General features: G+C 34.8%; 2 protein-coding genes across 2 annotated transcripts; one reads left to right on the forward strand and one right to left on the reverse strand.

The window, feature by feature from the left end:
* Positions 1 to 887: 887 nt before the first annotated feature.
* LOC122610020 (MAP3K epsilon protein kinase 1-like) lies at positions 888 to 12,349 on the reverse strand. Its single transcript, XM_043782992.1, has 23 exons — positions 11,968 to 12,349; positions 10,609 to 10,743; positions 9,840 to 9,860; positions 9,598 to 9,671; positions 9,414 to 9,504; positions 9,256 to 9,339; positions 9,059 to 9,160; positions 8,836 to 8,967; positions 8,663 to 8,734; positions 7,793 to 7,899; positions 7,627 to 7,717; positions 6,812 to 7,519; positions 6,330 to 6,374; positions 5,828 to 6,007; positions 5,645 to 5,734; positions 5,079 to 5,170; positions 4,909 to 4,992; positions 3,650 to 4,452; positions 2,797 to 3,185; positions 2,567 to 2,701; positions 1,621 to 2,027; positions 1,381 to 1,495; positions 888 to 1,172 (listed from the first exon to the last, which is right to left on the reverse strand). The coding sequence occupies exons 1-23, from the start codon at positions 12,025 to 12,027 to the stop codon at positions 996 to 998; spliced, it is 4,194 nt and encodes a 1,397-aa protein (XP_043638927.1). The 5' UTR covers positions 12,028 to 12,349; the 3' UTR covers positions 888 to 995.
* Positions 12,350 to 16,005: 3,656 nt separating this feature from the next.
* Positions 16,006 to 24,028, forward strand: LOC122579027. The gene is made up of 8 exons (XM_043751108.1): positions 16,006 to 16,335; positions 16,818 to 17,216; positions 17,416 to 17,486; positions 17,583 to 17,978; positions 19,078 to 20,302; positions 21,521 to 21,615; positions 22,001 to 22,142; positions 23,113 to 24,028. The coding sequence occupies exons 1-8, from the start codon at positions 16,122 to 16,124 to the stop codon at positions 23,799 to 23,801; spliced, it is 3,231 nt and encodes a 1,076-aa protein (XP_043607043.1). The 5' UTR covers positions 16,006 to 16,121; the 3' UTR covers positions 23,802 to 24,028.
* The last annotated feature ends 2,717 nt before the right edge of the window (positions 24,029 to 26,745 follow it).

Below are 26,745 nucleotides of genomic sequence, written 5' to 3' on the forward strand. Positions count from 1 at the left end.
TACATTGCAATTTAGATTCATGATGAGATGTTATTCTATAGCTTTTAGTTTGTAATTTTGGATTTGGGATTGTCATATGCTACGGGTATAATATAAGTACTATCGTTCAGTTTACCCATCCTACCTTGTTATGATTTCTTGTTAATTGGTTTACTTTTATCCTCATTATTCTTGTTATGATTATAACTCTATATTTACACAATAGTTATGAGTTTGTATGTAGTCTCGAAAATCCAGTAGTTGGTTATGTTGAAACTTGAAAGGATTAGACCAAGTTAAGTTTTTAATTAGATCATATTCACCCAATCCGACCCAAACCTAAAACCCGACTTGGTTTGAATCTGGTTTTCAGTCATACGTTGACCGGGTTTTTTTACCAAAAACCAAACACAACCCGATTTCAACCCGATCCAAAATCCCCAAAACCCAAACAGGTTACAACCCACGGGTTGAGTCAAACCCGGTTGTTTGACCAATTTACTGTTTGGTCTCGTTTTTGGGTTTCCACCCGGTTTTTTTTACACGCCTAACAATTTGTGCCAATGGCTTATGTATCTTTTATTAATTACGAGTAATATGTAATCAAGTTTAGGTTATCGTAAATCTTTTGATTTTTTTTGTTTGTTTCAGTAATCATGTTGATGCATATCATTAAGTTGGTGCAAATATAATTATAAATATGAATATAGATGTTTAAAACCAAAGACCAGAAGAAACAAGAGCACATATGAAGAAGATTGCTCATAACAACAAGTAGAGGCACAACTTAATCATGTTCTTTAGCACTCGGGTCAACTCATAAGAATTAATCTATACACTTTGTTACACAGATGGTGGTTGGTGATTTCAATGGAACACAAAAAAGCCACAACCGAAACAAAACAAACTCAGGCAATAATGTGATTTCATAAAATGAATGGCAAAATAATTACATCACACACCAAAAATTATATTTACATGTGCAATGGAAGAAAAAGGATGAACGACCAGCTGCATCATAATACGGTGTTGATATGAAGTGCTTTAAGCAACGATGTCGCCATCTGCTTCACCAGAACTTGACCGCCAGAGCTCTGACCGTCTCTGCGCTCTTCAATTAAATTTTGGAGTTTTTGGGGCAAGTCATTCTCCACGATTAGTTGTTTCGGACGGGGGTGATGCTCGTATACAGCCTGTCACAAGTTAACCAGAATTAACACAGTTTTCAAACTTTCAAGGAATATAGTTCAATATGATGATCAAAACTCATGTTATAACTATAATAATTTAAGTAATTGAAAGATACTTCAGGTGGACTTTTCAACCCATTTGACACATTCACAAGCTGATGGGCCAAATTTCCACCACTAGTGTATAACATAAAAGCAACATGTTTCCAACCTTTATAAGTTTGAGCAGGTTGAGACGAGCTATAGCATCCTGATGATCAAGCCTTGATATGAGCAATGGTGTCAACCCATTAACAGCCAATGTAGTATTAATTCGAGATGATTTCCTGCAACAAATCATGGCTCCATAAACTACATATATATAAAGATGAAAGAAAAGCCTACAAATAAGGTTCTGCAAATCTCCATGTAAAACACATAAGCAATTAACAGAAAGGTAAGGAAAACATACGTTATAATCTTCAAGAAAGGCTCTAATATATGCAGGAAAAACTGTTCAGGACAGCACTGAAAGAATTTGACCAACTTCTGAACTGCATCCTTTTTTAGCAATGCTTGCTCCACTTTCTTGTTATCGTTGTCATGTGCCAAACAAACAGCAATCGAATCTAATGCCGTTACCGACCAAAGTTGGTCTTCAAGTAGACTCAAGTACACGTCCATTCCACCATGTGCTCTTAATTGCTCCCTTGAATTACGTGACGCATGTGCCATATCGCATAACAAAGGCAATGCATATTGTCGTAGTGGAGAATCTGACATAATAAAACGCATCAAGTGTGGAATGATTCCATTTTCCGCTGCTTGTTCTTGTCTCCTCTTATTTATCTTGCATAAGTTGAATAGTGCATTGAGGACCTTCAATGGGCAAAATATTGTTAAACATATTATTCAAAGCATTTCAAGAATCATATATAACACTACCCTATGCAATATGTTTATTAAGAAAACAAGAGCCTTGGATATCCTCATAAATATATAGAAGAAAAGCTCAGCTTGATATATTGTTCCATTTCAAGGGCAGTGTTGAATTGATTATTTAGTTATTACATCTTAACCACACAAAATATTAATGATAAGAAAGTCAGCTTTTAAATGTCTCAAACTGATTCTGCTTCTAAATAATCATTTTATCAAAATCAAGATTTCTAAAACACTCAAACATCTGAATCCCAAGTTATTACAACTTAAATGACAGAAGCAATCCAAACACCATACCCTGCAACCTGTTTAACTACAGCCGATTACTGATTCTAATTATTGTATACCGCATAATCGCTTTCAAAACATACATCAAAACACTCCCTTATTGCATGTGCATGGTTTACAATATATGTTAAGTTTGGGCCTCCAGGATAAGCCAAATACTCTAATACCCATTTAATTGTTTTACTCACCTCATGATGAATTTGAGACACAAGCGGACCATCTTTGAGGTCAAGGTTAGGAATAAGATGCTTGATGGCATCAGCTCTTTGTAGATGCTCTAGACAGTGTGGATCGGTTGACAAATGATTGATGCATTTTAACAGCTGCAATCGAAGGCACGAGTAAGAAAATAAGAACCAATATTCACAAATGGAAGTCAGAACAAAATTGACTATTAAAGAAATATAAAAAAATGTACCTTCAACAAGATAGGAGGTTCTATTTTATTGAACATCTGAAAGAGACGGCTAAACAAACTTTGGCTACACATGTAGGACTTCACTGTAGAGTCTGCACCTGCAAACTCAAGTAGAAGATCTGCCACTTTTTCCAGATATTCCCGAGCTATATCAGCATTCCAAGGCGATACCATGTGGGACAGGAGTCCTGATGATGTTGCACTCCCCGGTCTAGCATTAAGAACTCCAGAACCCGAGAGTACACCTGATGCTGTCTGAGATGCAAGTCCTGACGTAGAAGCCCCTCCCTCATTGGATCCCACCACCCCAGTTTTTTTAGTAGGTACTTTATGTGATGTCCTTGGCAATGCCTCAGTGTTGGCATTTTCTCTTCCACGACTAGAAGCCTCTGTACAGTCATAAAATAAACTAAAAATAAGAATATTAACAAAAATGATATACAGTGGTGAATTGAGGTAATATGTGCTATTACACGGAAAAACAGAGCTGGCAATTTTGACCCACTTATAGGTACAGAGGTCAATTTGGGCTATGCACTTGCATTTAAAGTATGAAATAGAATACCAGGTCAAGCTTGTCGAAGGTGTAGAAAGCCAAAATGTATTTATAGTGCATAAAATCTCTAAAATCATTTACTGTAAATTCATAATATTATCGTAATAGTATAGTTTTTGTAATCATAATGTGTAAAGTTCATAAAAAAAAGAATAATAAATTACTCCTTTTTGTCACATTCCAAAAAGCTAATCATTATGACCCAACCCCGTAAGCCAACTCATCCAATTTGCTATAGAAACAGAATCATAAACAGCAGAGCACAGAATATTTCTGGAAAAAGAATTTACTGTTTACCAGCAAATTCAGCCATCAAGAAATCGAGGCCATTGGTCTTTTTCTCATTCGATGAATGCAGAAGAGGCAGTATACTTTCATGTTTCTCCAAGCCTGTAAGATGACGTACATACTCGAGCTGTCCTGAAAAATGTCGTGAAGGCGGTTCTTTATCCAACAAACTTAACAGAGGCCGAACATTTTCTTGCTGAACCGCTGCATGATACCCATTTGATACCGCATCCATAGATTTTCTGGGCTTATCAGTAGACAACCTTCCAAAATTAGAAAGTCGTTGTCTAGGTTCTGCTTCTTGTGAAGCATCAGTCTTATCTCTCTCTGAAGAATTATCCTTGACTCTATCCATTGATGTTGAATCTGGTGATCTTGCAGTAACTGGAGCTTCAGCACTAGGGTTACTCAAGTGATGTTTATCCGATTCTAATGTAAAAAATCTTGAATCGGGTGACTGAGAAGTTGAAATTCTAGACGATTCTTGGGGTCCAGGTGTAAAAGTATGATCTGTTACAGCATGTTTGACAGGATAATCCAAACCATTAGCTGAATTCTCACTCTGAATAAAGGCATTGTTACTTGGATCCAGTGGGCCAGAACGGGAACGCATGGCTAAACCATCCATTGAAAATCCACCTCCACCAGATATGGAAGCTAGTCTTGTTGCCTCATTTAAGCTATAAAGAGTATTGATGAGCCTGAGTAATATTCCGTTTTTTGCCGCTATTCGACAAAAATCATTCCTAAGAGTTGATCTCTGAAGCTTGAATACCTGCCACATGCCATCAATAGCTAGATGGACCATTTCCCTGGTATTCAAGAAACATCATTAATATATTTGGCATAAAAGTTACGACAGCTTTCCTATAAGTAGCCATTGAAAAATACCAGATGATCGTGCTTATGTGCTTGTATACAAATTGTAAGAAGACATCAAACATATAATAAACATAAGAGATGGTAATTTGATGCATATAAACCTCTTAAAAGATTTTATTCAATTATAACTTGATTATCACTGAAATAAATAGTTTTTAAATCATAATCAACACACTATTCATTTATTTTTTAGAAACCCAAAGAACCACCCATTTTGAACTGTCACTCAGCCCGCTAATTTGCCACCTCTACTCAATATACACTCAACCAACAACCACATACACATGCAAGTTCTCTTCAAATTAAAGAAGATACGCCACAGTTAAACTATGATAACAATTGCTAAGGTATGAAACTTATTGTGTATAACTGTATCAGGTAAAAACCTGTATTTTGCATAATCAGCCTCAAGAAATCCCACGAGAACAGGAATCCCTCGGCAAGCTATAAACATTTGCAGCGTCAGTGAACTGTAACAAAAAACCTCCACCTCAATCCAGAATCTTTGCATAGTTAAGCACAACAATTGATGTAAGCTTATTGAATAATTGGATACCTTGACTGGCAAAGTTGCTGCAAAAAGTAGGCTGCTTCCATACGAACCTCTCTTGTTCTATCAGGCACTGCAAATCCCATAACAACAGGAACCTGGGAAGTTTCTCGATAATCAGAACAGTTAAAAACTGAATTTGAGAAAAACCACACACATGCATAATGTATATCAGAAACTGTTAGGTTGCCAACAGGTCTAAAATGTTTAGGCCAGAACAGGTGATTCTTAAGCATGTTTGATTTACCACTCTACCCAAACACTAATTATCCAAAAAAAAGTGAAGTCTTTATAAAAAATGAATGTTGGTCAAATAAATATTATTATTAGTTAAAAAATCAGCAACTTTTAAACTGAATTGATTTAGAAGATTTTATGTGTTCAAGTATAAACTTTCGGGAAATTTCAACCTTGGCCTACTTCCTATTTCACCAACTTTAGATAAAAACATAACCCGTCTTGACCCAGTAAAAGCACATTAGTCAAACTAAGCACCCCTGAGTCTATTATTACACTACACATATAATAATGAACTTGTAATCTACAATCGTAAAAGGGTACAAGATACTTACAAGGCCAACGAGACAAGCATTTTCCTGAAAGTCAGTGTTATCCTTGATAATTTGATTTAAAACCTGGAGAACAGAGCAAATAACCTGCACCTAAAATATAGTAGTAATTTATTACAACAATTAACATCTCGTATAATAGTTGAAGTGGAAAAATATATAGCAAACCACTTTGAATAGCCATACTCTTGTCCTAGGAATTTCGAGCAGTTCCAGAAGAGGAAGCAAGCCATGTTGGGTCATAAATACAAGTTTCTGCTCAGGGCGGTGTTGAAAAAAAACTGTTAACTTGTGGCAGGAGGACACTATCACATCTTCTGATTCATCTGGTCTCAATTGTGACACTAGTTTGCCAAATTCAACAGCCTATATATTGATCTTTAAGTTAAATATATGTACAAGATATAACCATTAGCTTACAAGATGATAGGAAACAATACGTTAATTCGTAGCAAATATTTTCGACATGGAAAACAAAACCAATAAAATATATGTAAACAATATACCTATTATCTTATGGGATAATAAGAAACAATAAATTAATTAGTAGCAAGAATATATAAGACAAGACCAATAAAAATAATAATTTCTCAATGCCCACATAGAATATCCCGATGAAAGGAGAGATTGTAACATGTATTAATGGCATTCTTATTAACCTACTTCAACATATAATAAAAATGAATACCTGAAGGTGGAAGAGATTGTCTGTGGGTAGCTTATCATCAAAGCCCTGATAAATAAAAGAAATTGAAGAACTCAAGACCTATTTGTAAACATTAGAGGTGGCAAGATGGCAGGCAAGGCAGGTTGGGTAACAAGTAAAAGCACGGTGGGGATCAAATTGGGTGTTTCTACAGTTCTGGCTGGGATCCATCGACCTGGAACACTTTCTGTCCAGTCATTTGAAATATGGTTGGTGTCTCGAATATTATACAAAAAAAATAATATTTCCATAATAGTTTCAATAAAGAGCAAAATTATAAGGATTTACATGTTAGAGATACTTGAGAAACTTTTAAACGATTTCTATATGATCTAATTATTTAGTTTACCCGTTTGACCCATCAAAGATGAAAAATAACCGAATTGAACCATTCATAAGTATATGGTTCCAATGTGAAGTCACTAGCAAAAAAAAGTTAATGATTAAACATGTCTTAAGCATACCAGACCGTCAATACCAATCACATCCTCCTTTAAGACACCCATCATTAGATGAAGTATATCTCCACCATTAGACTGTCCTGGTTCATTCTCCATTTGTTTTTGAGCAATTGTAGCTCTTAATTGGGTTGCCAGGTCGGCCTTCCCGCTATCGGTAGTAAATGTGTTGCCTTGATTTAAATGTAACGAGGAAGCAGATGTAGAAGCTTCAGCTGACCGATCATCACTCTTATCAATTGGCTGAAATAGATCATCCAACGAAGCATCGCCAGGTGTATCACTAAACTTACTTAGCTCATTTCCTCCAATGGTTCTCGATGCCTTCGCACCCTTTAGAGAACTATGATCATTGCCTTTGCGCCCAGAATTATGTGGGCTGCCATCTGTAGTAACAGAACTTCCATTTTCTTTTAACTTTTTATCAACTGTGGTTTTTGACTTTGACTCTGAAGATCCAGCTTCAGCATTTGCTATAAATACCTCAGTAGCATCCAATTCTACTGGCACATAGACCTCTGCTTTATTAGCTACTTCTTTGTTAGCAGATGAGGATTCTACTGGTGATATTTCGTGAATAGCTAACGTGGCAACTTGATCTGCAGACACGTCATCTTCAGAAACGTCTACTATTTCCTCAACAATTGAATCATGTTCCTCATACGACTTGCCAGCAAGAGTAGCCTCAGCTAATAACAACTCTGTTTTGTTTTCCTGAACAAGGAAAATTCATTTAGTAAAAGAATACAGAATTATTAGATAGCCAGTAACACCAGCCTCTAGGAATGCTCTACTTATCAGTTCCAATTACAAGAAAATACTTTGACTTTCTCTGCAGAGAGGCTCTCAACACTGTTTAGTTCATCCGCATTTGAACTTTTCACACTCACTGAACCATCATCTTCTATATTTCTGCAAAAGAGATGCTCTTCAGATAATAAGCATACTATTGGATATATTAGTTAGTAAAACGATTAACGGGGATACCTCAGTGTACCACTATGCCGGAGTGAAGACTGCAATACCACACGCCTTGAATTTTGTATCCAAGGATGAGAAAGCAGTGTCTTTGCATCGGGTCTCAACCTAGCATCCTGAAATATGAAGTTGTATGTCATAGGAAGAAAACATAACTACTTGGGATACAACTGAATATGCAAACAGCCACATTCTCTCGAAACTTCGTAGGACTACAAGTACAAATCAGATGTAAATTTGATAGTTGCGAATTTGGCCCAAGTGGACATGTCTGGATCAACTTGTCCCGTTTTTGGTCAGTCATTGAGGTTTGTTTTGACATATTCACATATCCAAAAGGGTACAAATGGGCTAACACTAAAAGACACTTACGAACAAACTTACAGGTGGGATCAGGCTGTGTAGACCCACTCACTTTTTTGTCCACTATTAATGTTTAAAAAATAATTATGGGCATACAGTTCCTACTACAAGCAACAGGGATTTTTCTACCTATATGCCTCCAGTTTTTTTTTTGTTTTTTTTTTTTGCAAAAAGAAAAATATAGAAGCAATTAAATATGGCCGTAATTATCATTTTTAATAAGGAAAGTGAAACAATAACATTGTGCTATGGGCTATGGCCTAAAGTGAGATGGACACTACAGCATGGACCATATTCCCAATATATTAGTATTAAATATGATTTTAAAAAAACTATAATATATAACAAACTAACTTCTATGGAATAACACAGTTTGTGAAAGAGCAAAATCTTTTCATTTCATACTTGTGATACTATACTCAATTACTTTATAAACAAATATTTGCTTTAGTATAATGTTTACTAGCAAGTTTGATTGGAGATAAAGACAATTGAACGGTCTATATTACAACTTACTTTTTTAAAGCACTGCCGTAGAAAATCTGTGATGCCAGGTGACAAGCTATCTGGTATTGGAGGATTCTCATCCTGAAGAACAAGTCGAAGAAATTCAGTAACAAGTGCAGTGAAAGGTAAAGCAGCAGTCTTAGAACCTAACATATAAATCATAAGCATAAAGGAGTGAACACCTGAACAATCCTAAAGAGAGCCGGCATGGGTTGAAGATCATAGTAAGGAGGTACACATGTAAGTAGCTCGATCACAGTACAACCAACACTCCATATATCAGATGCAGCACAAACTCCTGACATTTCAATTACCTGAGAATATGATAGTACAGAGACGTGAATATAAACACCAGGATTGGTATATGAAGTTCTTATCAAGATAAAATTAAAAAGAAAGTATTACCTCAGGAGCCATCCAGTAAGGCGTGCCAACAACTGAATGTGTATTAACATCGGCTTCTGTTAGCTTTGTGGCAACTCCAAAATCTGCTAGTTTTACTAAACCCTGAAAACAGGAGTTGACATAAGTAACAATTTAAGATCAACTTTGGATTAATGATAACCAAAAAAGATAAGTAATTTAACTGGCAATATACTTGCCTCTTTAGTGGTCAGGATATTTGCACCTTTAATATCTCGATGAATAACCCCTTGTTCATGTAAATACACCAAGCCTTCCAAAACCTATCAGAATAAAGTCAGACATACTAGATTTGGACCAGGTCAAGAAAGTGGACTAGTGAGGGACAATAACAAACCTGAGCTATATATACAGCCACCAATGATTCAGGAAATGGCCCAAATTTGTTTGGCTTGATAATGTTTGCAAGTGAGCCATTCTCCACATACCTGAGGTTACAAAGAGCAAAACCAATCAAAATTTTCTTTCAAAACTGATACCGATGATGAGCATAGTAAGCACAAAAGAGATACGACACTTACTCAAGAATTATATGAAGATGGGTCTTTGTCTTTAAGGATCCAAGATATTTAACTATATTTTTGTGGTTCAGATTCTACATAAATAACCAATGAGTCATACATTGTGAATATCCAGAAGCATTATTATACAGGAAAATATAAATGGCCGTGAATTAGTGCGAATAGGAGACATTAAAAAGTGATGTAAATTCTCAGCTATTAAATACAAAATAAACAGAAAGAAGCCAGAACAAGAATATTACCTTAAGTAAGTCAATCTCTTGCTGAAAAGTTACCGCGTTGAGTCAGTTCAGAATTTGTCCATATATAAAGCAACAAAGGTATTAATACAAAATAGAAGAATTTGTGTATCAACATGCTAATAAAGTAAAAAGGGCAAACTTATAATCTACCAGTACCAATACGGTAGGAATGATATTAAGTATCACATCAAAGAACGTGTGAAGCAATTAGAAGTCCTAGATATAATAACAGAGTAACAGACTAAATAAATTAAAAAAAAAAACCCAGCAGCTTCATGTCGCTCTGTTTTGGAACATTCTATAAAAAGAGTACTGAATAAATGCAATAGTTACAAGTGTAACTAGTGGCACTATGCTTAGCCATTAGTGCAATTAATTACAAGAGTCTTGCTCTGTTTGTGGTATTTAATGCAACTAATTACAAGCATAACTAGTGCTTCTATGCTTAGCAACTACCTAAAAGATCTACATAGTATAATTCAAACCATCATCCATCCTGATCAAAATATTCTACGAAAGCTTTCAATGAGAGGGAAAACATAACAAAAGGTAAACATATAGGCCTAAGAAACAATGAAACATGGAGATACAATGAACAAAACTTCAAGACTGTTCATTTATTTTACTAAATATTACTCTGATAGCAACATTGGAAATTATGAAATAAAATGAAAAATAAATTTCGAGTATTTTCCACCTAAAAGTTAACAAAATGCAGCGAGGAAAGGGGGACATTAACTTCCTAAAGATAGAAACGATTAAATTATACCATGATGATGTTAAGATCCTCCTGTGCTATATTCTCCAAAGAAACTTGTTTAATTGCAACAAAATCTCCATTCTCCAAGTCCAAACCCTTGTAAACTCTGCCATATGCTCCTTTCCCTATCTCATCTCCAAGCATCTTCAATTGCAGGAAAAAAATAGAAAAGAAAAGCACACACAAGTTCAATATGCAGATATCCAATGCCAGAAAAGTAAACCATTAATATAGATAAGGAGAAATATAGAAAGAAACCACCACATAGCACCAAGAGTGAACTCCTCTCGATACATAACATTTCTACTGCATAATGCAAAACTGTAAAGATATCGTTGTAACTCAAAACAAATAAGTGTATCATTATGCTTGTTGTCTCAAGCCTACTACTTCAAAGGAAGGTCATTTTGTGCAATTACGTTAACAGATGGTAGTTCTAGTAAACAAGGGAATATTCTAATTACAAGAGATCACTCACTCGTTGTCACATTGTGTCATTTTCTTTTTTATAATGACAAACAACTTCATACGTGACACACCCATGTTCCTGAAAAGATTCAAACTTACAGACCATGGGCTGTAGAGATTCCATTGGTATCCCATTTTACCTTGAAAGAGACAAACCAAATCACCTAATTTGGGGTTTTATTTCTGTACACTAGTTCCAACAAATAGGATACACCTTGACTTTCAATATCATATAAATTAGTACTTCCCATAAATTAATTACAAATTAAACATCAGCATTGTATTGTGGCGTCATTTTTCTCATACAGTCAATTCACCCATCAAATTCTTCTCATTAACTTCCGAAAAATCCTTCAGTCAAGAATCTACGGCATATACCCCTACTAAGTGAGGACATAAAATGGGTGTGCTATTAAAGACCTTATAATCTTCTTTTTCGTAATCGTGTTCTCCGACCATTGCCAACTAATGCACAGTCAGAATCCACAATCACACAAACTCAAACCGGTTAAAATTCTATTAAACCACAATGCTGCATAATTATACCATCCTCCTAAATATAGATCATCATATTACCACAAATCTAAGTTAAAACTTCTGACCATACAAGCTATTTCTCCAAGCTACATTACTTAGCTCATGAACCAACTCTACATATTCAACCCGACCCAAAGTTCGATCGTCACTCTGAAACTAATACATTTTTTTTTTCAACTATCACAAAACTTATTCAAGCTCAATACCAACATTAATCCAATAAACTACTTTTCAAAAGTCAAACTTAAGTTGACCAAAATTTTTTCATCCAAATTCAAAATTAAGCCACCAATTTCACATCAAAAAAAGACAAAAATAGAAAAACAAGGTGTAAAGATACAAACTTTAACATAATTTACTTACATATTTATTGTCTAGGGTTTTGGATTTATGAAACGCCGTCGTTGTAGCTTGCCGAGACATCTTTTTATATTTCTATATCTATCTATCTATATATATATATATCTCCCCTCCTGTATCCAGCTCAAAATTCAGAAAAGGGAGAGGATTTTCAGAAACCCTAGAATAAGAATTCCGTCATTGAGATGCTTAATTGAAGTGGAATTGAGACGTAAAGTGTTGGAAATTGGGAGAATTGGAGGTGGCGGATGACGGAATGGGGCGGCGGAAAGTGATCGGCGGTGGAATTTCAGGTGAATTTGTGTAAAAATTGGAAGAAATAGTATGTGTTTGTGTGTGTGTTTTTGATGTTGGTTGGTTCTCGCCTTTCTGTCAAAGATGTCTGTCTGATTGCGAGAGCCTCGTATTCACTTTTTATACATACGGAGTATATATATTTTTTTAATTTTTTATTTGGTTAAAAGAAAAAATTATATGAATATGCATTCAAATTTCTAGCGTCTGACTTATATATGAAATATAATTCACCTTTGCTGTTAAAAATATATATATATATATGCATTCAAACTTCAAGGACGTTGAAAATTAAAATTAACTTAAGGATTTTTTTGCTTTTCATCAATTCCTTAACAAAACTATTAATGAAACTAACACAATGAGAGAAAGTAATAAAACAAGAACTTGAGCTATGACAAACGACGATATTTATATGTTTTAAAAAAAATTAACACAAATTAGTCAAACACAATCTTTGTAAACTCGAAAAAATCTGAGGAGCTCATAAAAGTGGACCTTTTAACACATAAGTAAACATGATAGTGCAATTATAAATTGTTTTTGACATTTAAAATAGACAATAATACGACTAAAAATTATAATCTAACTTATATTGTTAAATAAAAAAATGGTGCAACTCTTCTTTATGTGTTATTGGTTACACGAAGTTCACTCTGTGTAAAGATTTTGTAATATATGTTTGTTTATTTTAGTTTTACATATATGTGAATGAAATTGAATTAAATAAAATTGATTATTTTAATACAAAATAAATAAATTCTTTTATGTCCATAGCAGGAAATCTTTTTCATTTTTTCTTACTTCATCAATTCATTTGGATTTCCACTTAATGTTTTTTATCTTTTCATCTATGTTCTTTTATATACAATAGTATAAGACCCTTCATCTATTTTCTTTTTTTATATACAACACTGTATATAAACGTCAATAAATTCTGACGAGACTCCTTCCATCACCCCTTCTTCTTTCTCTTTTCTAGATAACAAAACTACAAAAGATAGAAAAAACTGACTCGCTTCCATCATCAACGAGATTCAGTTCGAACAAACACACAACACAACAGACATCCATGGATTCCGGTGGGCCCTTGGAAATAGTGGGTCCGGCTCGGTTGCACCCCTTGCACACCCTCAGAGCCGACCCTAGTCAAACATACATATAAAAAAATTGTTATGTGTCATAAAAACATTTCAGAATAATTTGCAAATAGTCCTCGTTGAAAGTCTCCTCCTCGGTATTGGTTCTGAACAAAATTGACTTGCTCGTTTGTAACTAGATTTTCGTTTCCTTTACTTTCCTTAGACGTTCCCGGACAGGTTATTTCTTGCTTTTAGGGGAAAAGTGTAATTTACCTAATTTTTTTATATATACCTCGCTGAATGTAGAAATGGTCTTCCAAAAATTAACTTATTTGTAGGACAATATTCGATCTACAAACTTTAATAAGAGTTCACTAAAGTTAGCTTCGCCTTTATTATCATGAGTTATTTTATAAAAAAAATTATATGAAGGAGGTTTTTACCTTTTAACTAACTTAATTCATGGCTTGAAAGCTTTTTGGCATGACAAAAACACAACTTTTTAGGTCGATCATTTTTTAATTTAAATATTTAAAATGTAACGAACACTAAATATACTTACACTAGGTTTGTTCATAGCTCAAATATTTAATTGTTTTGTACGGATAATAACATATTCAAGCAAAATAGGATGGTGGAAGCGATACATCAAACTGTGTATTAAAGGTTTGTTGATTCTAATGAAAAGTGCCAGATTACAACAAGTAAACATCGTCGGGTTAACCTATTCGTGATAATGAGATAATAGTTTAAATTTGCAAGGAAAAATGTCTAGCGGATACATACAACAAGTCGCAACAAAATACATATAGGATGTACAAGAGCATGTGCAAGATAAATGACAATACTTATGTTGTTGATCTTCCTAGTTATAAGAGTTTTTGTATGACTAATAATGTATCAGATATTTATAAATTCTATCATGTATATTTAGTTGATAATGAGAACTGATATCGAACTTTTTTCAAATGAGAATGAATGATAAATACATGATACAATAGCTAGTTAATATGCCTATTAATCTAATTTATCATAAGACACACAAGAGAATATAATAAGTGTATATTATATCATGATGATGTCGTCACTATTACTAATGCAATTTTAAGGACATCATTATCCCCAAAAAGTCAAAAACCGATTTGCTTTTCAAGTTTAGATTTCGACAAAATTTGTATGGTTGATGTTAAAAGGACTAACAATCACGAATGGTTAGGGATGTTTAGCCATCATATTAGCACCCTGTTATATAATAGTTATTTTATTTTTAATTGTTTAAGAATTATCTAATTTACCATATAGATATAAGGCTTAAAAATATATACGCAACGTCTGTTTTTTATAATAAAATGACACGTGACAGTTTATGAGGTTGTGTCAGAGAATATCACCCTAGTCTATTTACATATCGCGTATATCCACAGTTTATTTGTGTAGGGCAAATTTGAGTCAGTAGGTCAAGAAACGTATATCATGATATATGCAACGTCTAGGTCATATTCAGACATCTCTTATATTAATAAAAGATAATTGTTTCTAGAACTTTTTTCCTTATGTGGCATGCTAACATTTTTTGTTAAGCTATTTTTTAAAAATTTATGATGTCATAATTATTTTTCTTTATTTTCAAAATCTCTTTAAGCTCTTTATTTTCCACAAATTATTTTTCTTAATTTTCCTTAAGTCCTTAAATTTTAATTTTATATCTACCAATGATTTATGTTAGTTACTTTTTACTTTTTTATCACCCTAATCAGTTTATATATTAATTTTCATCTTTATAAGTATACTGTTATCTCCATATCAAAAAATATACTCAGTAATATATTGACAACAAATTACATACAACAACAACGATACCCAATCCGGCAAAAGCCGAGTTTGGGGAAGGTAGAATGTAGACAACCTTACCCCTACATAAAGGTACAGAGGTTGTTTCCAAAAGGATTTCTCACCAAAAAGAGGCAAAAGATAGAGAGTGTAAAAATTTTAGCAACATCACATTACACACTTTAGCGCAAAATGGACAATATATAGTAAAAGGGACATTTAAACCTATTAAACATGTCCATGTCCATACAACCAAGCAGGAATCCAACAATTACGAGCGGTATGTGTAAGAACTCCCCTAAACCCCCTCCCAGCAAACCAAAGAAGCAAATAGGGTTGAACCAGACATACATAAAACTCTCCTAAATTACATACAAAAAAAAAAGTAAGTAACCGCTTAGTGCCGCCTTCCGCGGGTTTTGAGCCCCAATACCTCGACGGTGTATGGGGGAGGTTAAGATGTAGGCAGACCTTACCTACCTAAGTAAAGAGGCTGCTTCCAGTTTCTACCTAAATGGTAGAAAAGACCCTCCAATCTTTGCATGGGATGAGGATCGAACCCATGACCTCTGTCTCCAAAGGCAAGGGTGTTTTACCACTGATTCAACCCGAGTTTATTAGTTAGTAATCTTAATAAATGTAAATAGGACCACCAATATTATATCTCATTGGATTTTTTATATAGTTAAAGTAATATTTTATGAAAAGATTTATATTTTTATAAAATATTATATATTATTATTATTATTAATTTATAATTTACGTACAATTATGTTATGTCATTTCCAGTATACTATTAAAAAAAACCATTTTTTCCAGAGGTGAACTGTATCTAAAGAAATTGCGGGTGGATCAGACGAGAGCATGAGACCCGATCCATAAATAAAACAAATCTGCCGGCATCCATTCCAAACTGGTCAGTATTTCCCGACGGAGTATTCTTTTTCCATAATGAAAAGCCCTGCGGCGGTTCCAAACCCGCATCTCCGCCGCTGTTCATCACTGGAACTCCTTGTATTCTGCCTCATTATCATCTTTTTAATCCAATCGGTTGGCTCCACCAGCAGTAAAAAAGAAACAGTTGAATGGCAAATGCTCACGAAACACAATTTCTCTTCTCAAGTTCGCTTAAATCCTCATATCCTTGTCATCGTCACCGTTCCGTGTAAATTCTTCTTCTACCATCTCACTGAGCTTGCTTTATTTATAACTGTATATGTATGCATTCATCTCTATCGTTATGTATTATATATACACACACACACACACAACTTCAGTTAGATGTGGATCCCATCTCTTTATTAGAAATTTCGTTATTAGCTTATATATACACATATATGTGTGTGGATATAACTGTATATAAATGAGGTGAGAGACGGATGAATGAAAATAAAACTTGATATCTAATTTGTCCACCTAATATGCCACATAAGTTTGTAAAGATTTGTTTGTAAATAGTTTGTACATTTAGCATTCCTCATTTTGCCCTCATCACTTTCTTATGTTTTTTGAGATTTGAGCACTTGTAAAAAATATTCATGTATGATTCGTGTGCTTGTTTGTTGTTTTGGAGGTGGAAATGATTAGTTCCAGACATGTCTGTGGATAATGTTATTTTTAAATCTGACAGGTTTCATTGATGCACAGGGTCTGGCGAGTGTCGATCTCTTATGAAGGAATTAACCCACATGGTCACAAAAAATAAAGAGGAATTTAGAACTCTGAAGTTGATGTTCCTTCATAAAAATCATGATAAGATGCTGGCAGATGCTCTCGGTGCTACGATGGAAATAAATATAATATGTTACCGTCATTCTTTGCCGTACAAGTATCAAGGAATACTTCGGGTTCAAAGCATATTGTCATCTGTTCGTTATCTTATGTCACTTTTGCCTGAAGAACTCCCTCTTAAGTCTTTACAAACTGTGGAGGACCTAACAACCTTCCTTAAGTCAACGGATAAGGCTTTACTTGTTTTGGAGTTCTGTGGATGGACACCCAAACTGATGGCCAAGGTCATGAATAATGTGTCTGAAATCGCTTTTGGTATTGCTTCCTACCATTTTCATCTATTTTCATAAGAAACTAAATTTTGAGTCCTGAAATAGCTAAGGTGTGATGTTTCCACTTCCCACCCATTCTGTAAATAATTCAAATCTTTAGAACAAGCACTTTCAGATGACTTTATCAGGTCAGGGACATATTATATATCTATGCTTTACTGATGAAAAGCTTTGTCTTGCAGGTGTTTCTCCGGGGACAGGTTTATATGGAGAACATGATGAAATACATTCAGTTGATGAGAAGAAAAATCAGGTATATAGTAGTTTTTAGTTCCACATGATGATGGGGCGAAAAAGGACATAAGAGGTGCCGGTGATAATTATGTACATATTTTCTTTTTTGAATCAGGGTATGGAAAACAAAAAGATTACATGTGATGTAAATGATCAGTTTAGTGGACTTCCTGTGCTTGGTGAATTCACTCCTCTCAATAGGAGTGCTTTCTTGGAGGCTGAAAAAGTGAGCTCCATAGATGAAGCTTCTTGCAGTTTTGAGGAGTTTCAGCTATTTGAGTCTTCCTTATACAATATTACTAGTTTTGTCAGAGAGTTCTTTCTGCCTCCTGAAAGGCTAAAGTTTGGTTTAGTGTCTGAGAGATCGCTAATTTCATCTCTAGGTGTTGGAGACACTGGTTCGTGGCTGATGATGCTTTACTCTAGTGGATGTCCTAGCTGTGCTAAGGTTTTCAGAGGAGGAAGTGATCTCAAAAGAATCATAGAGATGAATGCATCACCTGCTATGGAGGCAAGTTATATGCTTTCCATTATTAATAGTTGATTATGGTTAATCTATCTCATTGCTCTGTGGACTTGTGCTTTTTTCCCCGTTAGTTGTGTTCGTTGGAGAGTCAGCCTTACATTGATTTGATCATAGATTCCTCACTTTTACAAGACCATATTCTCCTTTTCCCAGTGTTATATCTCATCTTTTCTAGGCTGATGACTCAGATGATTTAACATTGTTGAAATCTCCATCTGGCAATTAGGTTGTTGCTTCATCTATATCTACCAATGTTGTTTTGACAATGCTGTTCATGAGATCTCAAACCTACGTATGATGTGATGACTAGCCATAAAGTCGGGTTCTGAAGGTGTACTATTTGACTTTCTGCTTTTTTTGTTGGGGGTGTATTTATCTTGACTTTGGTTCTGAAGTATAAATGATGATGCTAAGTGATACTAACCCAATACATAGGCTGAGTCATATTAAGTCAGAATAGGCCCATTTGAAACTGGCTGGATTGGATTGGACCCATGATCAGGCCCACTTGAAGCTGCTGAAGGAGGGAAAATAAGGAGGGAAACCAAAGGGAGGGAAAATATAAGTAATGGGGAGTTATCCACAGAAAGTTCTGGAATAATTAGTGGAGGAGTTGAGTTTAGTAACTTTTAGATAACTGCTTAGTAGGATTAGTATTAATATTAGGTTTATTTTCTGTTTTCGAGTCAGTGTGTTTTATATCTTAAATTAGGGTTTACTTACTTTGTAATTGGAGATCTTTTCTTCTCAAATTGGGACTCTATTTCCAGTAATTGAATCTTTTTTTTGAGTCAGTGTGTTATAAGCCTCTGTCCAACGTGTTATATCTTACTTAGTATTTCGTGAACTGTTAGTACCTGCGTTCTTTCATGGCATTTCTGTGATTGGTGATCAATCGGAAGACGCGCATAGGCTAATTTTTCAACTGTCCCTTTTAGTTTTGTATCTTCTTTTTGCATATCAGTTTTGTATTATTGGTGTCTCCTAGGTCCATTCACAAATGCCAGCCTTTCATTTTGACCAGGTTTCTATTTAGGCCTTCATGATTATTGTCCTCATTTCTTGATTTCTATTGAATATGCAGCTTAAAGGTGATGAAAATGGTTTTGATATTGGTTTACCAGCTGATAGGCCATCAGTACTCCTTTTCATAGACAGATCATCTGATTCCTTGAAGATTAGAAGAAAGAGTATGGATTCTCTTACGGTCTTAAGAGAACTAGCACTGCCTAATCATGTTCCATCTAAAATGACTACCCAAAACATTGTCGGCTCACATAGGACTATTTCGCGGCCTCCTAAGTTAGAGCTGTCAATATCATCTCAAAAGGCAACTGCATTATCAGATAAAATAACTATTATGGCCATGAAAGAGGGTGATCGTATTACTATTGATGATGTTGCATCAAACTTGCAAGGTAGTTCCCTGCAAGAGGTCTTGACATATGTTCTTCAGCAGAAGAAACAAAGAAAATTGAGTTCACTTGCTAAAGATCTAGGCTTTCAGCTACTCTCTGATGATCTTGATATTACCATGTCAGAAACAGAGCCCCAATCTATCAAAGGTTCTATTGGCAGCGGCAATGATTTTGATAAGGATCAGATATCACATGGGAATGATATCGTCAATGGGGAGCATGATACTTTATCAAAACATACTAAAGTAGAATCTTCTGTGGAGGATGATGATCTGATATCTGTCGATACAAGTGCTCAATTTTCTGTGAAGACTGAAGACCATTACCGAGAGGAATTCGTTGCCAGTTTTGAATATGATAATGTTGAAAAGGGATCCATTTTCAACTGTTCATTTTTCTTTGTTGATGGACAATATCGTTTACTAGAAGCCCTAACGGGAACTTTGAAGATTCCATCATTAGTAATTGTTGATCCTCTTTCACATCAACATTATGTCTATCCCGAAGAGGCCAATTTTGGTTATTCTTCTCTATCTGGTTATCTTCAGTTATTTTTTAACGGAAGTCTTCTACCATATCGACGCTCCAAATCTGTTGTTTTCGACTCTAAAGAGACTCCACGTCCACCATTTGTTAATCAAGATTTTCACGAGGTTGATTCTATACCTCGTGTTAGTGCTCTTACCTTTATGGAGTTGGTTGTTGGTAACCGCTCTGGGTCCTATGCTGAAAATGCTTGGAAGAAGGACGTATTGGTTCTTTTTACTAGTAGTTGGTGCGGGTTCTGTCTGAGAACGGAACTTGTTGTTCGAGAGATATACCGGGCATTCAAAGGTTATGGCAATATGGTGAAAAGTCAATTCAGGAATGAGCAATCCTCATCAAGAAATGGTAAGTTCTTAAAGAATGCACATTTAGATTGGATGTCATTATGTATTCTTATCAACTGCTATATGGTATTTGTATTTTCTCTTTGTAAAATTTTCCATTCGCTGCCTTTTATTTTCTTTTTTCCACTTTTTCTTTTTTATCTTTTTCTGTCTCAATTCAAGTTTTTGCCTCAAGCGTAACTGTAAGTTTTACTAGGCATATCAAAACACCAATTTTGATGTGATAACATAAAGATGAATTAATTGTAAAACAGGAGATGCCTGCTGTCTGATGTTTGTGTCTATTAATCAGAAGTTTTGTGAATTATTTAGTAAGGTGGTCTTCCAGTTAGACACTTCTACGAGGGGAAAAAATGCAGGATAACTTACTTGGTTTATTCACCTCCAAGAATTAAAGAATAGAGAGGGTTTAAAAGAAAGACTGAGAGTCTGGGACACTGGTTATGAAATTTATAATATGATGTCCTGCATTGAGGAAAGAGTTAAGTATCTTTTACACCTTACGAAAAGAGAGTTTTCTCTATGACTCATAGATTCTATAAAATTTATATTTATGACATGCATCTGGCATCCCGCCGATCCATGTAACTGACACTATAATGGGTTTCCAGAAGAGGCCAGAACTTATCCTTTTTTTCCAGAATACGTTCCCCCGAGGAGGTGATGCAACTTCTCTTGTCAGAAGAACGTATGCCTAGTTTCTTCTATAATCATACAACTAGCAATCTCATTAAGAGTGAACTAAATGCCACATTGGATGAGAGACAAGAACAAGGAATTATGTTCATGCTTTAGAGAAACGAAGGTGATGGTCCTTGGCTCCTTGTTCCGTACTACTACATCAACAAGAAATTCACTTTAAATTGAGTCAGGCGTCGGTTGCAGCGGTTCCCGTTTATACAAATACACCATGATTGCTACCCAGGAATTCAAATATGTCCTGGATATTGAACATGCATATGAATCTTATAAAGGCTAATTTCTTTTAGCATCTCTTCAGATGTATCTGTTGAATGTTGATACTAAAGTGAATTTGTTTATATAATTTTCACGGGGTTTATACACATCTATGTATGTGTCTATTTATATTATTGATTTTCATTCTTAGTTCTCATCTCCTAATATGTGTTTTTATGCTTGACTCTCTGATTTTAATTGCTAAGTTTTTGGTTATATGAACGATGCAATCTGTTGCTAAGGAAGTTTTTTTGGGTTGCAGATGGCATAAACAATACTAACTTGAAGCTGCCAATGATCTATACGATAGATTGTGTAGAAAGTGACTGTAGTTCACTATTAAAGTCATCCACTAAGGTACTTGTTTATCCCTTATTTTTGCTGTACTATGCATATTGTATGTTCAATTCATCTTTTGTGTTTGTATTTTCCATGTTCCAGTTTAAATACATTGGAGTAGTTTGTAACATTGGTTTAGGGTTTATTTAGATTTCATTTTATATTTATGGGATGTTTCTTTGCTTTGTACCTTTCTTTTGTTGCGCCTTGATTCATGATACATGCTTTCACAGTTTCACATAGTGATGATTTAAACCTTGTGTCCTACAAAATAGGCCCGCAACAACTTTATTGGCTTTATCTAGATCGTTTTTTTTTTTAAATTATAAAGCCTATTTATTAGAATGCATTTATTATGACTACTTTTAACTTTTATGCATATTGATGTGCTCTGAATATACAGAGGGATTTTTACCCATCTCTGCTGTTATATCCGGCAGAAAGGAAGGAAGCAATCTCTTATGACAGGGATATATCAGCATTCAATATTATAAAGTTTATTGCAGATCAAGGTGGCAATTCTCATTGGATTTACCAGGAGCAAGGTAATGTTGGTCAAACTTTAATTATATCTTGGAGCTCGTATGCTGACCTGAAATAGTTGGGCAAACTCTTTATGTTGTCACTTATGACTCCAGACTCATCAGTCCTTCAAAATTTTAGCATTCCACCTGATAGCTTTCATGATATCTTTTTTTTTTTTTTGGGTAAAATAACAGAAGCATTGGCTTACATGTTTTGATGTTGCTGCCAAATAAATACGGAGTATCATAATAAGAAGAAAATGCTAAAAATAGTCCTTAGGGGGGCTATTGTTGATAACCACCATTGAATAATTATCCTGAATTTTTGGTAAAGACAATAATTTTAGTGATTGGATGATGATGATGAGAAAAAGGACGGCCAGGGGAGAAAAATGTGGGTTAAGAAATCAATTGTTATAGATGTTTGATGATAGATTTTTTGCAAAGAAATACGCAAGAGATGTAGCTAAAAGGCGGTTGTTTTCAGTAGCCCTAGGTCTATTTTTCGCAAAATCCTTAGTACATGGAAAGAGAAAAGAACACATAAGTTTGATTAAACAAGGACTAATTGTCTAATAAATCTTATTACCAACTAGCTGGAAAATTTTCATCTATTTGGTCCAATTCGACAAATGTTAGATAATATATTATTACATGTACATTTCTCTAGACACATTGTAAAAGAACATTATAGTTCATAATATTTGCTTTAATTTGAACGTCAAATGGTATCTTGGACATTTTTTCAATGGTCAACAAACTTTACACTTCTTTTGGGATGGAGGAGATGTTTTTATCTTCAGCTTAGTGTTTTCATTGTCCTTTTGCCGAGTCAAAGACGCCGACTAATAAACTAATACATTTTATGTAACACTAACTGGATGCTTGATGCCAAGATAATGTAAACTCTCCCACAAAGTTTATTCTTGGGTTTACTGCTCTTAATATATGATACATGTATCATTTGGCTTCAATGTATTCTGTCCTGTAGGTGTTTTGTGGTCTGAACCTGAACATGGAGTGTGGAATGAGAAACAATTTGAGGTTACATCAGAACCTTTGACAGATGAGGACGTTTTACTCTCAAAGGAAAATAATGAGATTCTACTTAAGGACCGGACCCAGACCCAGAAGTTAGAGATCAAAAGCAACCAGGTTAAACCTAATACACCTCGCGATTTCAGTGGATCTGGCCACAAAATACTACCTGGCTCCATACTTGCTGCAACACAAAAACTTCAAAATGTTTATCCATTTTCTAGATCCAAAATTCTCATGGTGAAAGTTAATGAAAGTATTGGATTCGAAGGTGTGATCATCAACAAGCTTATCAGTTGGGATTCCATCACAGAACTCGAGGAGGGATTGGAATCGTTGAAAGAGGCACCAATATCTTATGGTGGTCCTGTCATAACACGTGGAATGCCTCTTGTTTCTCTGACTCGTCAATCATTCAAAAATGAGCATCCTGAAGTTCTACCAGACATCTACTTCCTTGATCAATTGGCTACAAACAATTTGATGCAACATTTAAAGTCACACAATCGGTCTATGACTGATTACTGGTTTTTTGTGGGGTACTCGGCATGGGGTTGGAACCAACTATTTGATGAGATTGCGGATGGATCTTGGAATATAAGTGATGGGGCAGTGGAGCAGTTCAAATGGCCAATGACATGATGGCACTTGCTTTGCTTCTCAAATGAGTTTAAGCCTACTCAAGCTTTTGATGGTTAAATTTATAACTTGTTACATTAGAACTGTACATAGGATGAAGGTTTTGCATCGATTTTTTTTCCTCTTCTGAGACGGTCATAAATGCCGTTTTGCTTTCGTTATCATTGTATCGTTACAAATAGATAGACAAGTTGAAAAGGTTTTCTAATGGTTGTAAAGTTAGATTCCAATTCGTCTTCCATGGTTGATTGTTTAAAGATAATAATGCAAGGTATGTGACTAGCAGATACCAAAGTAGTTATTTTATTGAATATTTTGTGTGTGACACATTGCAGCCCAGTAACGAAAAAGAAAACGCATTCTTAAGATGACATTTTCGAGCCGTCGACTGAAGTTCATTAATGTTGACCCCACTATCGGATTTTAAATCATTAAAAAGTTTTATGTAATTTATTAATTATAATTGACACCGAACCAACCCATAGGAATTCATACTCTCATCAAGTGTAGAAAGTAACATTTAGTTATAACACTTAACTTGATAAAGCTTATCATTTTTCATTGTATTCTTGTTTTCCCATGTCGCAATCCACAATTCTTTATTGCGTCTATTTTTGTCAAATGATCCTTTTCAATTCCTATATTACAGTACAAACGACCAAATGAACATAAAATACTCATCTATGACTGTATTAGTAGAAGGAAAAATACTTAACTCTGGTATGACTAGTGGAACAACCATGATCCTATGACTGTTGCAGACATACTAATTAATGAAAGGTGGAATTGGCCTACTGCTTTGTAGTTGAAGAGTACCGGAAATGAGGAATCCAATCAAATTTTGTTGAGAATATATAAACTGGGCCGGTCCTGAGTTTATTGATGCTCAGGGCGAAGGGAACAAAAAATGCTCTTAATTGTTAGAACTCTTCGATGAACTTCAAAGACCACATACATACCATAACTAAAAAACGGGTGCTACACACCTAAATATCTTAGATTTTTATATAGTTTTGTAATATTAATATTATACATCAAATATACTTACCGGTTGTAATCTATTAACTGAAAAATAAAAATTCAAACTAACAAATTATAAGTATACAAAACATATTTAATTAGAAGAAAACTATATGCACATGACATTGAAAACAATTTAATAAATTTAGAATGTTCCATGGCTCTATTCCACCAAAATGTAATACAAAATCTAGAGTTAATTACACTTTTGGTCCCGGTCGAGGATTAAAAATTACCGTTATCATCCCTACCTTTCATATATTACCGTTTTGGTCCAAAATATTTTGCTCCGTCACGCCTTTGGTCCAAATCTTGAAACGGACGTTAAACGCCCATCACGTGATCTGCACGTGATGGGTATTCTCGCCTTTTCATTTCACAAGGACCAAAACCGTAAATATCTATATGCTCTTTCATCATCATCATCACCATCACCATCACCATCACCATCACCATCACCATCAACAAATAAAATCAAAATCAATAAACAATTAACAACAAATCTAAAAGAAAATCATATTCAAATCCATAAATCTAACCTGAGATATCTTTAAACAAATTTAATTCACCAAATCAATCAATCAACCAATTTTTCTCTGTCAAAAAAATCATACTAATTTACTATAACATTGTAAATATACACATACATAAAAATTGTCAATATCTATATCAAGCTCTGTATCTAAATCTATATGAATCTCTATTTCTAATTTTCTATATCATTTTTTATTTTCTATATATATTTGGTAGGGCGCATGATTGATGTTCGTTCGTCCCGAATAGTAGCCAGACCCAACAGACAGGTATTTCTTCTTTTCAGATTCTCGGCAGACATGTATGTTTTTCTAAACATTTCTCTTTTTCCGTCGTGCACTCCTTTGTGGTCGGAGGTCCCTATGGAAACAGTCTCTCTACCTTTGTGTAGTGTTAAGACTGTCTATAGCTTACCTTCCCCATACCCCGCACATGGATTGGGTCCTGTTGTTGTTGTTGTTGTTGATTCTCTATTTATATATCTCTTAGCAATCCAGATCTAAATCTATAAAATCATATCTATATATTTGTGAGAGCTACGGTGGTGTGATGGGTGGCGGATAAACCGGAGAAGAGGGGAAGGTGACAGTGATGGGTTGTTGACAAAATTCATGTAATTGTGGTGACAGATGGAGGTCGGATTTGCAACCACCACCTCTAAGCTACAGCCATCGCTGTCCTCACACTACCACCGAGATAACCGAGTTCGTTTCATCCTCATCCCATGCAAAGGTCGGAGGACCTTTTCTACCATTTAGGTAGAAACTAGAAGCAGCCTCTCTACTTAGGTAGAGGTAAGGTCTGCCTACATCTTAACCTCCTCATACACCGTCGAGGTATTGGGGCTCAAAACCCGCAAAAGGCGGCACTGAGCAGTTACTTTATATATATATATAGGATTTGAGTTTATTTTTATTGTTTCAAGCTTTGATTCTTTTTATTTTCAGCTTGTACAGATTTTTACACATAAGTGATTGATTTTTTGAATATTTGTTAAGAACTTAGATTTTTATTTTTTATTGTTATGTAATTGTTATTGGATGCATTTATCTATGGATTACATATGAGATATAGATTATAGATGAAAGAGACAGAGTTTATAGATATTTACAGCTTTGGTCCTTGTAAAAATGAAAAGACGAAAATACCCATCACGTGCAGATCACGTGATGGGCGTTTAACGTCCGTTTCGAGAACTGGACCAAAAGTGTTGACGGAGCAAAGTTTTTTGGACCAAAACGGTAATATATGAAAGGTAGGGATGAAAACGGTAATTTTTAACCCTCGACAAGGACCAAAAGTGTAATTAACTCTAAAATCTAGTTAAAATCTGGGTCCTCCACCCTAACATGTCATTAGTGATTATTGATCCTCTTTCACATCAACATTATGT

The sequence above is a fragment of the Erigeron canadensis genome, chromosome 8 (assembly GCF_010389155.1).
Source record: "Erigeron canadensis isolate Cc75 chromosome 8, C_canadensis_v1, whole genome shotgun sequence".
In the NCBI taxonomy this organism is placed as follows: domain Eukaryota; kingdom Viridiplantae; phylum Streptophyta; class Magnoliopsida; order Asterales; family Asteraceae; genus Erigeron; species Erigeron canadensis.